The sequence below is a fragment of the Panthera uncia genome (assembly GCF_023721935.1).
Source record: "Panthera uncia isolate 11264 chromosome A1 unlocalized genomic scaffold, Puncia_PCG_1.0 HiC_scaffold_16, whole genome shotgun sequence".
Classification (NCBI taxonomy): Eukaryota; Metazoa; Chordata; class Mammalia; order Carnivora; family Felidae; genus Panthera; species Panthera uncia.
The window spans coordinates 34,404,775-34,418,760 of NW_026057576.1; the positions used below are offsets into that span (position 1 = coordinate 34,404,775).

General features: G+C 34.0%; 1 protein-coding gene across 4 annotated transcripts in view; it reads right to left on the minus strand.

Annotated features, from left to right (window-relative positions):
* DIAPH3 (diaphanous related formin 3) overlaps positions 1-13,986 on the minus strand; it is a 522,043-nt gene that overhangs the window by 173,362 nt on the left and 334,695 nt on the right. For all 4 annotated transcript variants that reach the window (XR_007461112.1, XM_049647035.1, XM_049647034.1 and 1 more), the window contains one exon: positions 11,180-11,315. Coding sequence is in view for 3 of the 4 variants with exons in the window: in XM_049647035.1 (XP_049502992.1) it covers positions 11,180-11,315 (136 nt within the window). In the remaining variant the exon portion in view is untranslated. The remainder of the gene's footprint in view (positions 1-11,179; positions 11,316-13,986) is intronic.

Genomic DNA, 13,986 nt, shown 5'->3' on the forward strand with positions numbered 1-13,986 from the left:
TGACTAGCACCAATAAGTAACAGGCTTCAAGGATGGCATCAATTTTGCCTCTTTTTCAACTGTGATATAATTTCTTTTCTTTGGTTGTTTGTTTATAACTTGTTTTATTTTTTATTTTTTATAATTTACATCCAAAATAGTTAGCATATAGTGCAACAATGATTTCAGAAGTAGATTCCTTAGTTACCCTTACCCATTTAGCCCATCCCTCCTCCCACAATCCCTCCAGTAACCCTCAGTTTGTTCTCCATATTTATGAGTCTCTTCTCTTTTGTCCCCCTCTCTGTTTTTATACTATTTTTGTTTCCCTTCCCTTATGTTCATCTGTTTTGTCTCTTAAAGCCCTCATATGAGTGAAGTCATGTGATTTTTGTCTTTCTTTGACTAATTTCACTTAGCATAATACCCTCCAGTTCCATCCACGTAGTTGCAAATGGCAAGATTTCATTCTTTTTGATTGCTAAGTAATACTCCATTGTATATATACACCACATCTTCTTTATCCATTCATCCATTGATGGACATTTGGGCTCTTTCCATACTTTGGCTATTGTCAATGGTCCTGCTATAAACATGGGGGTGCATGTGTCCCTTCGAAACAGCACACCTGTATCCTGTGGATAAATGCCTAGTAGTGCAATTGCTGGGTCGTAGGGTAGTTCTATTTTTAGTTTTTTGAGGAACCTCCATACACCTGACAGGTTTAAGGTGGTATCTCACTGTGGTTTTGATTTGTATTTCCCTGATGATGAGTGATGTTGAGCATTTTTTCATGGGTCACTTGGCCATCTGGACGTCTTCTTTGGAGAAGTGTCTATTCATGTCTTTTGCCCATTTCTTCACTGTATTATTTGGTTTTTGGGTGTTAGAGTTTGATAAGTTCTTTATAGATTTTGGATACTAACCCTTTATCTGATATGTCATTTGCAAATATCTTCTCCCATTCTGTCGGTTGCTTTTTAGTTTTGCTGATTGTTTCCTTTGCTGTGCACAAGTTTTTTTTTTTTTTTTTTTTTTTTTGATGAGGTCCCAGTAGTTCATTTTGGTTTTGTTTCCCTTGCCTCTGGAGACATGTTGAGTAATAAGTTGCTGTGGGCAAGATCAAAGAGGTTTGTGCCTGCTTTCTCCTTGAGGATTTTGATGGCTTCCTGTCTTACATTGAGGTCTTTCATCCATTTTGAGTTTATTTTTGTGTATGGTGTAAGAAAGTGGTCCAGGTTCATTCTTCTGCATGTCGCTGTCCAGTTTTCCCAGCACCACTTGCTGAAGAGACTGTGTTTATTCCATTGGATATTCTTTCCTGGTTTGTCAAAGATTAGTTGGCCATATGTTTGTGGGTCCATTTCTGGGTTCTCTATTCCATTCCATGGATCTGAGTGTCTGTTTTGTGGCAGTACCATACTGTCTTGATGATTACAGTTTTGTAGTATAGCTTGAAGTCTGGGATTGTGATGCCTCCTGTTTTGGTTTTCTTTTTCAAGATTGCTTTGGCTATTCAGGGTCTTTTCTGGTTCCATACAAATTTTAGGATTATTTGTTCTAGCTCTGTGAAGAATGCTGGTGTTATTTTGATAGGGATTGCATTGAATGTGTAGATTGCTTTGGGTAGTATTGACATTTTAACAATATTTGTTCTTCCTATCCAGGAGCATGGAATCTTTTTCCATTTTTTTGTGTCTTCTTCAGTTTCTTTCATAAGCTTTCTATAGTTTTCAGTGTATTGTAATTTCTTTTCTTTTCTGAAAGTGCTGGACTCTGTGAAGACTCTGTGAAGGTACCAATCAAGTTCAAAAGTCTGTCTCTCTGGAGGCCTGTGATTCTCAGGGTAAATGCTAAAGACAGACATTTACATCATGTTTGAAGAATATGCACTAGGTAATACAAATGGGATAAGTCCCTTTAACAATGGAGAGATCTATGGTTATGTCTGAAAGTAATACAATACTCAGAGTCTACCTCTGAAATTAAAAAAAAAAAAAAAAAATAACTTCAAACACAAATACTAATTCTACCCAGAACTGGAATGTGATATGCGAAGGCTCATCATGACAATAGTCCACTGGTTTGGAAAGTATATACCTTATAAATATGGATTGGGGAGGATAGTTACCTAAGGACTAGTCAATGTTACATACAAAGAAGATGTGCTGTGATTTAGTTCTTACTGTTAACACAATAAATGTAGTCTGTTATAAAAGTTATAATGTTTTCCATATAGTACTAGGATTACAATAATGGATTGGTATGAATTCTGTCCTAGAATATGAGTAGAGTGAATTTGTGCTTGGTAATAAAAAAGTCATAAATAAGGGATATTAATATAAAGTTTTCTTTGGTAAAATTGTTAGAAGCAACCCAGGTGACAACATAAAGATTAAAATTATTTTCCCCAAAAAAAGTTTATGATAGTTGGCATTCCATCTTTCATTATAAAACAAATTTAAACAACAAAATATTGGAGTCATTTTCTACTTGGCATATAGCTAATATTACAGAATACTCAGAAAGGCAAAGAAAACTATTTACAAAATGTTTTTTTTTTTTTTTTTTAAGTATCGGATGAACAGTAAACGAATTGGTATGAGGATGTATCATAAAGATGTTTAACAAAGAGTGACAAACACAACTCAAGAAAATTAAGAGGAAAAAAAAAATCACAGTTTCAAGATACGTTTTGAGTCTGAGAGCCTCCTCTCCTCATTTTTCTTTCAAGAGGCTTTTTGTAAAGAGACAGAGGATGGTGTGTGGGCCTTGCACATCCATACAGAGAAGACAGAGATCAGTGCACACAAAGGCTAGATTCTGAATGAGTTTTCACAATTGAAACTGTTATTCCAGTGAAAGAGATTCCTGCTCACAAATGAAAACCTGTATAACCATTAGCGATACTCCTACAAAATTTTCCCACTGGACACTCCTTGATACTATGCATGGAAAGTCATTCTTTTAATACCATCAGAAAATAAACTGTTACCTGCTAGGACTGGTGGTGGGGGTGAGGGTGTCTAAAGGCATTTGTTCCTGAGTAAATCACATCACGGTGTTTGTGTCCCTTCCAAAAACTACTATACTGCAAAATTCCCTGATTTTTTCACTTCTCAGTTGGGTCAAATAATGAAAATACTACAGACATTTCCACCCCCTTCAGAACTCTTGAGCTCTGGCTACTCAGTTGGGCCCAGAACTATTCAGACCATTGAAGAACCTTTCCTTCCAGAAGGGAAGAGTGGTACTGATGTCATTATCTTCTGGACACTGGGATAAATGAATGCTTGGACAATCAGAAGAATTAAAGTGGAATCTGACCCAGAGTAGAAAAGCATTCCTAATTTGGCAATTGTCTTCAAACTTCCTTCAAACACAAAGGAAGATGCTATCTATTGATCATGGACCGAAAGACACAGCTGTCCCTCTCATCCAAGGTTTCCAGAGAAGAGAATTCTCCACCTCCATACATAGATATAGACTAGTGCTGGTTATTAATTATTAAAATTCATTTTGGCCCTGTTTTCCCTGCACTGTGATTAGACCATCACTGGTAAAGGTATAATAGCACAATAGTTTAAAAATATGTACTCTGGTCAGAAAACTTGAGTACTGGCTTCACTGCTTACTGAATCTGTGACCATGTAGAGACATTAAGCAACTCTTTGATAAAAAAACAGTTTCATAAGTTTGCTGTATGGATTACATGTAATCATGAACACATATAGAGCCTGGCAAATAATATATGATCAATAAATGGCAGCAGTAGTAGGACTGGGTGTTGTTATCACCGTCCCATAAAAGAGGAGGGTAAGAGAGAGAAATAGATCAAAGGCAGTGCAATCTAATTTGTTATATTCTTCTAAATAGAGGAGTGATTAAAACCATTGGCCTATTTAGATGTATCAATTTCCAAAAATGCTGGAAAGCTGAAAGCACCAATGCACAAAACTAGAATATGCACCATTATGGAAAATAATCTAAGTTTTATGATATCTGCAGAGGACAGGGTAATTGTCAAAGCCTTTATGAAAGCAAGTACACACATTAATTGCCTATCTGTTGAGATTGGCAGAGACATTCCCAAGTAGTATTTATGTAATATGCATTTCCTCTAAAATGGAGGCCTAATTGCTTAGTTATTCTAAATTGCAGAATGGAAAACAAAGGAGCCGTTTTGGCCATGTGGGTAAACAACAGATTTCTAAAAGCTAATTATCTCTTTATTTAATAGACTGAAGTTGTACCAAATGAGACATTTAAGTCTAATAAATAATAAACAAATTGTAACCTAAAGACTGAAATATAGGAGCTGCTCATATAGTTTTTATTGCTCCATTAAATAAGCTCTTATTTACTTCCCCCACAAAACATAATTATACAACACTGGGTCCATTTCAAGGCCATTCTGATGTGCTATTTAAAAATTATGTGAATCAACTTACATACTCAGGAAGTCTTAAGGCATAATATTTGAATTCTATTATCAAATGCCCTATTCGTTTCCATGATTAAGAAACAGAAATGCAGTCTCGAAAAACTTGCACATAATCACATAAAATTGCTATTACTATTTGTCTTACTAGAAATGATTACACATAAGAATAGCTATGCACTTCAAACAAATAAATACCAGTGTCTATACTTACTAGTTTCTACATCAGATGTTTCATACTTTGGGTATCTTCTAAATTAAGATAATTCAAATTTAAACATCAACCTCAGAAAATGTATTCAAAATTCACATACTGATTAACTAGACATCATGAAAATGTAGTTAAATGCAGTTAACTTCTTGGTTTGCTTAATGTAATACCAAATCATTTAACAGAAATAATCAAAACTGTATATGTGAATATTTTAGAGACCTTCAGGCTAATTATTTTTAAGAAAACAAAAATCAGAAAAATGACCTTTTAATGCTGTAGTATGACAATACGAGATTCTGGGCTTTCTTAGTTTTGCTGCTGAAAAGGATTTTCAATGCTTCATTTTTCTTCTTAGGGAAATGTAGCCCACTATTCTATTTTTATTTTCATTCTATTAACAAAAATCACATCCCAAAATGATAGTGATAATAAATAGCACACTTGAAAATAGTTACCTGCTCTTTTGCCAAGGGCAAGTAATGATTTATGGTGATAAGAAAGAGCAGGGATTTAATTCACTCCACTACCTCAGGTGGTGATACAAGAATTTGTACATCTGTGAAAGAACACAGTTCTTATTTGCATGGTGAAAATACTAAAGCCATGAAAATGTATGCAAGGAAGCTCCCTGTGGGTTTATGACGGGGTTATGTGAACATTTTTCTCTCCCTCTATCATTCAGGGCTGCGTGCCCTACATACGAAAATAAGATAAAACCAAAAGTTCCTGGGCAAGAGAGGTGACACAGCACTAACGCAGATTCAACAATTTGCCCTTCCACATTTTTTTTTTAAGAATAGGAAAGCCAAGCTGAAAACTTCTACAAAGACTGAAGCAGTACCACGCTCCATACTAAAATAGAACACCCACAAGGAAAAATAATATAAAGTTTTAACTCACAATAAGATGTTTAAAAAATAAACCATATTGGCACATATGGTACAGGATATAAACATGAACCTAGTTAATTATCCTATCAAGTTCTGAGGAGTTTTATAACCAGTGTTTTAAATTAGTAAGTTCCATATACATTCACATTCTTAGTTCTCTAACACCAAATTTTGTCACCACCACCCACCAGGCCAGCCAGTCCCCATCTCCATCTTATTATCCTGTCTTGTTTTACTTCATATGACTTTTTATAATTTGAAATTATCTTATATATGTCGTTGTCTGATTCACTCATTACTATTATAAACTTCACTACAGCAGGGACTTTACTTATCCTTATTTATCACTGTAATCCCAGTGTATAAATACAAAAACTATTTTTGTTAAATAAAACAAAAGTGACCTATTAAAATTTCTTTTCTACATCAATGAAATGGAAAATCGTAGCACTTATATGTTTCATAGTAATAATACAAGGTTTTCATTAAAGATGGTATTTGTCAAGTATAGAAATTGCATAAAATATGGTGTATCTGTTAAGAGTGTCAAAAATGGCTATTTTGCGTAAGAATATTTGCAGTAATTAAAAGTGCTAAGTTGACATACTACTTTATTAACTTCTACTTCATAAAGCCTCCAAATGTTATAGAACTCATGATTTGACAAAAAATACATTCTACATCTACTATGGAAAGTAAAAAGTTATTGCATATTTATACTATTTTTAAATATGAAAAAGGTAGCAACAAATAATAATATATTTAATACTTATATGACTAACTTGACTATAGCAGCTATATTAAAAGACTGAATACTTTGTCCCTCTATATTAACAATCTTCTTATGTTTGGAGGAAAACTAAAGACCATTCAGAATAATCATCATTTATTAGCGTTTTACAAGAGGTGTTTCACTTTGGTGAGAATATTATATGATTAGGTGCTATGAAATAGCACCTAGATTCTTTAAAACTCCACAAGCTACAGAGAAAAAAAAAATCAAAGTTGACTTCCAAAATTTTAAAATGTTTTTTTTTTTTAATTTTTTTTTTAACGTTTTTAATTTATTTTTGAGACAGAGAGAGAGCATGAACGGGGGAGGAGCAGAGAGAGAGGGAGACACAGAATCGGAAGCAGGCTCCAGGCTCTGAGCCATCAGCCCAGAGCCCGACGCGGGGCTCGAACTCACAGACCGCGAGATCGTGACCTGAGCTGAAGTCGGCCGCTTAACCGACTGAGCCACCCAGGCGCCCCAAAATGTTTTTAAAAGAAAGAAAATCTTTTCAAAAGTAGCTTCCTATATGAAAGCTTTCTTTTGTATCAAATATTTTATCATCTTGTATCAAATGACTTTCTGATTAAACCTATTAAAATATTCACATATAATATACAGTATTTAAAGATGTATTGTCTTAAAGTATTTATTTAATAACATCTCTATAAAGTGACAGTACCCTATCTTTTGAAGAAAAGTCTCCTGGAAAATGTCCAAATTTCTGGAATACAGGGACCTTAGCAACTAAGGTTTGTGGGGAACTTTCATCAAGTGAGAGCCCTACACTTATTTGAGACCCAGATCATGTTTGGAAAGATATACTATAAAGTTTTATAAAGTAATCCAACAGGGGCACCTGGGTGGTTCAGTTGGATAAGCATCTGACTTCGGCTCAGGTCATGATCTCACAGTTGGTTAATTCAAGCCCTGCATTCAGCTCTCTGCTGTCAGCACAAAGCCTGCTTTGGATCCTCTGTCCCTCTGTCTCTGTCCCTCCCCTGCCTGTGCACGCTCTCTCTCTTTCTCTTTCTCCAAAATAAACACTGAAAAAAAATAAAGTAATCCAATAGGTCAAATAAGATGAGCTCTATGATTCACAAAGATGCAAGAGAAACCTTCCTTTAAGTTTATTTTTAAAAAGTTAAAATCTACTTTAACAATTTAGAAAAGTATTGTCCTCTTGGGAATGCAAACTGGTATAGCCTCTGTAGAAAAGAGTATGGATGTTCCTCAAAAAGTTAAAAATAGAACTACCTATGATCCAGTAATCAACACTACTGGGTATTTATCCAAAACATTAATTCAGAGGGACACACAAACCCCTATGTTTACTGCATTATTTACAATAGCCAAACCATGGAAACTGCCCAAGGGTCCATCGCTAGATGAATGGACAAAGAAGTGGTGTATGTATGTGTTCATGTGCTCACACATATATGCATACATTCTTTTTTAGGCTTTTTAATAATATTCCATTGTATATAATGAATATTATTCAGCCATAAGAAAGAATGAAATCTTGCCATTTGCAATACATAGATGGAGCTAGACAGTATAATGCTAAGCAAAATTAGAGAAAGACAAATACCATACGATTTCACTCATGTGGAATTTAAGAAACAATGAGTGAAGAAAAAAACACAGAGAGAGAGAGAGAGAGAGAGAGAGAGAGCGTGAGCGAGAACAGCAAACCAAGCAACAGATTCTTAACTATAGAGAACTGACGGTTAACAGAAGGGAGGTGGGTGGGGGAGGGGTTAAGCAAGTAATGGGGACTAAGGAGTGCACTTGTGATGAACACTGGGTGATGTATGAAATTGTTGAATCGCTATATTGTACACCGGAAGCTGATATAACACTTTATGTTAACTATACTTAAAAGAAAAGAAAAAACCAAAATGTCCTCAATACAAAATTACTTATCGGAAATAAACACAAACCAATTATTAACCATAATTATTAACGATAATTATAACCATAATTGATTTGGTAAATTTCAGAAATAGACCCTAGTCTATGAATGATTAAGCAAGAATTATATTTAAGTGGAACAGAATAGTATTATGAATATCTGAAGCTAAAAAAATTTGAAGTGGATATAAAATTGCTGTAAAGATGACTTTCTAAACTTGAGCAAGCGAAAGTTATAACAAAATTATAGAAAATGAAACATTTTTATATTTCAAACTATAAAAATCAAAAGCCAAATTGAGAAAATATATTTAAAAGGTAAATAATGAGGCACAAGGAGCTGATGTGTGTAAATCATTAAAAACAAGACGAATGCAACACAGTTCACAAAGAAGGAAATACAAATGGACTAATAAACACTTGAAAAAATGTTCAACTTTAGTAGCACTCAGAGAAATGTAAATTAAGACAAAACATAATTTTCTAATTTATTAACAAAAATCTTTAAAAAAATGAGAATATTCAACTGAAGAATATTCATAAACTAACAGCTTTAAAAGTTGGTGAAATTAGAATATACTTTCAGAAATCAATTTGGCAACATGCATCAAAAAGTCTTAAAACTATCCTTTTCTATTCCATATCCTAATAATTATGAATATTTGTCAATCATTTATACATAAATGTATAACATTGAAAAGATAGAAATAATTATTGTTCTATGACCTCACTACTGACTAATGCAAAATAAATTAGGTATGGCATATCCAGGTATTACAAATTACAGATTAAGAATCACAAGAATAACAGGAAACATTGAGAAAGTTCAGTGAGATGCTAAACAACATATTTACTCTATCATATAACTGTTTTTAAAAGGTAGAAAATTTTAAAACTAAAAGAAAAATGTGCCAAAATATTAAAAGTGATCTTTTTGGATAGGAGGATTATCGATAATGATCTTTTGGTCAACCACTTCTTAAGTGTTTTCTGTAACACAAAAGTATTATTTTTTAAGTTGGAAAAATAAAATAAACTTAGCTATTCTTAAAAATGAAATGCCTTCAGGAAAAATGTAATTTTGAATGAAAACATTATTGAGATTACATTGGATCTAACATATTCTTAAAATTTTTGCTTCCTATCAGGTTTTAACTTTCCAGATTGATAGAATAGAGAATTGCTGAGAGGCTCAGTATGATAGACCAGGGGGTCTGGGCAAAATCCACAAACAGTACAGCCAATTTGCCATCATATAAGTCATCTAAATGACTCTGGCCAATACTAAATGAGCCAGTGTTCAAATACCAGAATGTCTGGTAAATTAGGCAGTATTCAATTATTTTAAAATGATTTCCAGAAGCATATTCTTAAAATCAATGTTAAACCTTTCTGATCTCCATTTTAGTTAAAACTTTAAGAAATTTTTGAGAATACTTCCTGAATTTCAAGCGTACTCTTCTAAACAAGAAATTGTGCTTACGATTATTTTTTTCTCCTGGAAGAAACATGTGTGATACATTAAGGTACTCAGTTTGCTTTATTAAAGGTAAAATATGTCTGTAAAAGTGAAAGCAAAAAAGGCAAAAAGGCATCTCTGTCTACCCCTGGGGAAACTTTAGGTGAATTTGCAGCCCTGAGTTGTAAACTATGGTAATTTAGCAGTGAAGGTGATGGATTTTAATTAAAGCCTTCTGCAATCCTTAGTGGCTTAGAGGTGGAAGAGCCAAAAGTTTGAGGGAGTGAAAATGTAACTACAATTTCCTTAATTTTTTGCTTCTAAGTTAGTGGTATCTTTATCTATCTATCTATCTATCTATCTATTTATTTATTTTAAGAGAGAGAGTGCACCTGTGCACATGCGAGCAAGCAGGGGAGGGGTAGAGGGAGAGGCAGTGAGAAGCTCAAGTAGGTTCCATGCCCAGTGCGGACCCAACACAGGGCTGGATCCTGTGACCATGAGATCATGAGCTGAGCCAATATCAAGAGTCAGACGCTTAACCAACTGAGCCACCGAGGAACCTCAGTTCATTGTATCTTTCAGCTTTGGAATATATACATATATATATACATATATACACACATATATATATATGTAAATACATATATGTAAAACTGTAAAGCTGTTACTTTTCTATTTTTAATTTTTTTCCAAGAGTTTTTACTAAAGAAAGTTTCAAAATATACAAAAGTAGAGCAAATGAGACAGTGAACACACCCTTCCCGTTAAGCACCCATCATCCAACTTTGGCAATTACTATTTATCACCAATCTTGTTTCATCTACAAATTCCCCTCTACAAATTTCATCTACAAATATCCACTTAATTCCCTGTCATGCTAGAGTATTTTGATTGAAATCTCAGACATATTTTTGTTTATAAAATTTCAGTATAAGCCTCTACAACATACTTTAAAATATATTCACAACAACATTGTCCTGTCTACAGGGGAAACATAATATTCAAACTTTTCAGACTCCCTTTGTCTACATTTTTTTGGATTAGAATATATGTAAGTTTCATTTATGACAATGATAGATAAATCTGTTAAGACTCTTTTAAATCAATACATTTTCCCTTCATCACTTTTTCCCTCCCTTAGAGTATCCTGTTGAAAAAATACTAGTTACTTGTCCAATAGAATTGACCCCTTTTCTATAGTTGTTAATTTAGTGGTTGCCATAACTTATTACAGATTCGTTATTGATGTAGCAGTCAAGAGAGTGGGAATACTCTGGAACTACAAGAGTAGACCAGAGGACCAATATCACCTATGACCAATGACCAGTTAGAATAAAAGCATTACTTGTTACTAACAAGTAAACTAAAGGAGGAAAGCCCATTATTTAAAAAAAAAAAAAATGCTCTACATTTTAACTATACAAATAAGTGACCAGATCTTCTTTTTTTCACTGAAGTTTATTAAACTGCTAATAAAGGTACAAACTGCAAATTTGACAGTACTCACCAGTCTTCATTTCTAACAAGCGCTTTTTCTTTTGTTGGCGTTCAAGTCTTTCTTTCTCTGCTAATTCTTTGGCTATTTGGGCACGTTTTTCCCTTTCCTCTGCTTCTCTTTTTTTGACGTTCTCCTTTCTTGCTTGCTGTTACAAACAAATTTTGAAAAATGATCAATTCTAACCACAGTGATTTCACAGAGAATGGAAAATTATTAATCTGTAGAGCTGTGATTAAATATCTTTTAGATAATGGCTACTTCTAATATTAGTAACAGTCTTTTAAAAGATTAGCACATGAACCCTTGCTAAATATGGATCTATAAATACAACTTATGTTTAAAGCACCTGCATCTTAGTAGAATCAACTAAGAGAAGGGAGACGAAACTAAAAATAAAAAAAGCACTTAATTGACAAATCAAAACTGTTTCCCTATATATATTTCCAAGAGGGTCTAGCAAATGTATTTGAGTCTTCCATACATCCTCTGCTAGGTAAAATATTGAGTACAAAAAAAGCAATTGGAGAAATGATAGAAAAGAGCTAAAACTTTGCAAGGACTGTTTCATATAACAATCAATCATTTAATGATTTCCTCTCAGATAAAGACAAGTGTCATAGGATGACTAGAGGAATATTTGGCGTTTCAAAGACAGACCTCTGACTTCTCATCAAAGTCACCAAGTCACAATTATGGTATCTCAATAGGTATGTGATTTAATTCCTTATTTTCTAAGTTTTATACAAATCAAGAAACACCTCTCATGTGTCATTAGTGGGAATTAAGAGGTAAACAAGGATTTTTTATGTGCCAACAGCATAGCTCATGCTACAATCTCCTATGTTCTCAGTACCAATGAATTCAAACAAGCTATCTAATTGCTAGTTTATCACTAATGGTATTAAATAGAAAGTGCACAACAAAACTTTAACAAGTAGGTGGCTTTTTTTATTTGGGAGGAAACTTTCAGTTTTCTACTGTCATAGCCTTGTTTTTGTAAACCCTAGAGATAGTGCAAGTTCTTCACTAGAAATCAAATAGCAAAATTTAAAATTATCGACCAAAACAATGAAAAACACATGGGAAAAGAGGAGAAAACAAAAAGCCTTGAGGCAATATTAATTCATCCATGTAGCCCTTCATTCAAGAAATACTGAGACACTGAGTGGTAAGTGGTATTATTGCAAGCATTTGACATATATGTATGTGTGTGTAGACACTGAGTGGTAAGTGGTATTATTCCAAGCATTTGACACACACACATATATATATGTCAAATGCTTGGAATAATACCACTTACCACTCAGTGTCTCAGTGTGTATATATATATATATACACACACACACACACACATATATATATATATGATTTATAATATACATGCATATGCACATACACAATTCTAAAACAAGTTCTATATTCTGTGTGATAGGGTGGTACAGGAAGCAAAGACAGAAAATAATATGAAAATTTTGAAAAAATTGTATCATGAAAAAAAAGAGTGATGTGATAGAAGGCTTGGGGGGGGGTTACTTCATATTAAGTGGTATAGATAAGGCCTATATCAGATAAGACCCCACTCACTGATTTCACTGATGCTGAAACTTCAATGTCAAGAAGCTAGCTAGGTGATGATCTGGGGGAGATCAAACGCAAAGGCTGTTGGTGGGTTTGAGAGACAGAAGGCCAGTATGGTGGTATAAGATGAGGTCAGGAGCTGTGCCAGATCATTTAGAGTCTTCTAGGTTAAGATAGGGAAGGTTGGACTTTCTTTTAAGGGAACCAGAAAACAACTGGAAATTTTCAAGTAAGAGAATGCAAGACTAAGCACTCTAAGATACAAGTGCTAACCAACCACCTTTGTTCCAAAAAGTAGGATCTCCCTCTTAAGCAAATGGATTTGTTCACTGTCTAGTGTGTAAACTGAGGCAAGGTTGGGCAGTCTTATTAGCTCTTAAAAAAGATTGGGTTTCCCAAGTTCAAGATTTTCCTCCAGTAATACAAACCACTGTATATGTAGGTATTAAATCTGGCCTTCTTCACATTTCCCTGTGGGAATTTAGACTCAGGAATGAACAAAGAACTGTTTACTATGGCTGTTGCTATAATAAATTCTTTGACTCTATAGTCTTGTGTTTTCTGCCAACGTCCATGAAACAATGGCAGGCTAACAAGGTAAATTCTCCTACTCCTCACAGTTCATGACATATATTAATATTATTACTGCTAAGCTATGAAATAGCAGCTGCAGTAATAGGTGCTTTCCTATGCAATCCCTCCAATCCTCAGAATGGATTCTGCATTTTCCACTTGGCACTGGCTGGTTATATAGTTGTTCACTACAATGATTTCTGTAAGAAGCAGAGGCCAGACTTGAAAGCTAGGGGTAGTCTATGTTCTTTCCACCATGCTGCTTCATATTACGGGAGCATATGTTAGGCACAAAGTATACGACAATAGCCACTATAAGAATTGACATAAGGAAGGTAGGAGAAGGCTACATAAAAGTAGAAAAGAAGTGTGTTTTCAAAGACGAACATGTATACGCATCCATGTGTGTACATGCGCACACATGGGTACCCACGTTTGTATATGTAACAAAGATTGAGTAGAAAGACCGGATTGTGGTGGAGAAAAAAACAAGCAAATATTCAAGTGTCAAAACTGTATTTCTTGCTTGAGGGAAATAAATAAGAGGAACCTGCAATAGATAAAAAATATATCATGTAGCTTATTTATGAAACTTAAAGTACAAAATTTTCTGATGTAAATTTTCTACTTTAATGACTGGATGCATTTCAATGAGCACATTTAAA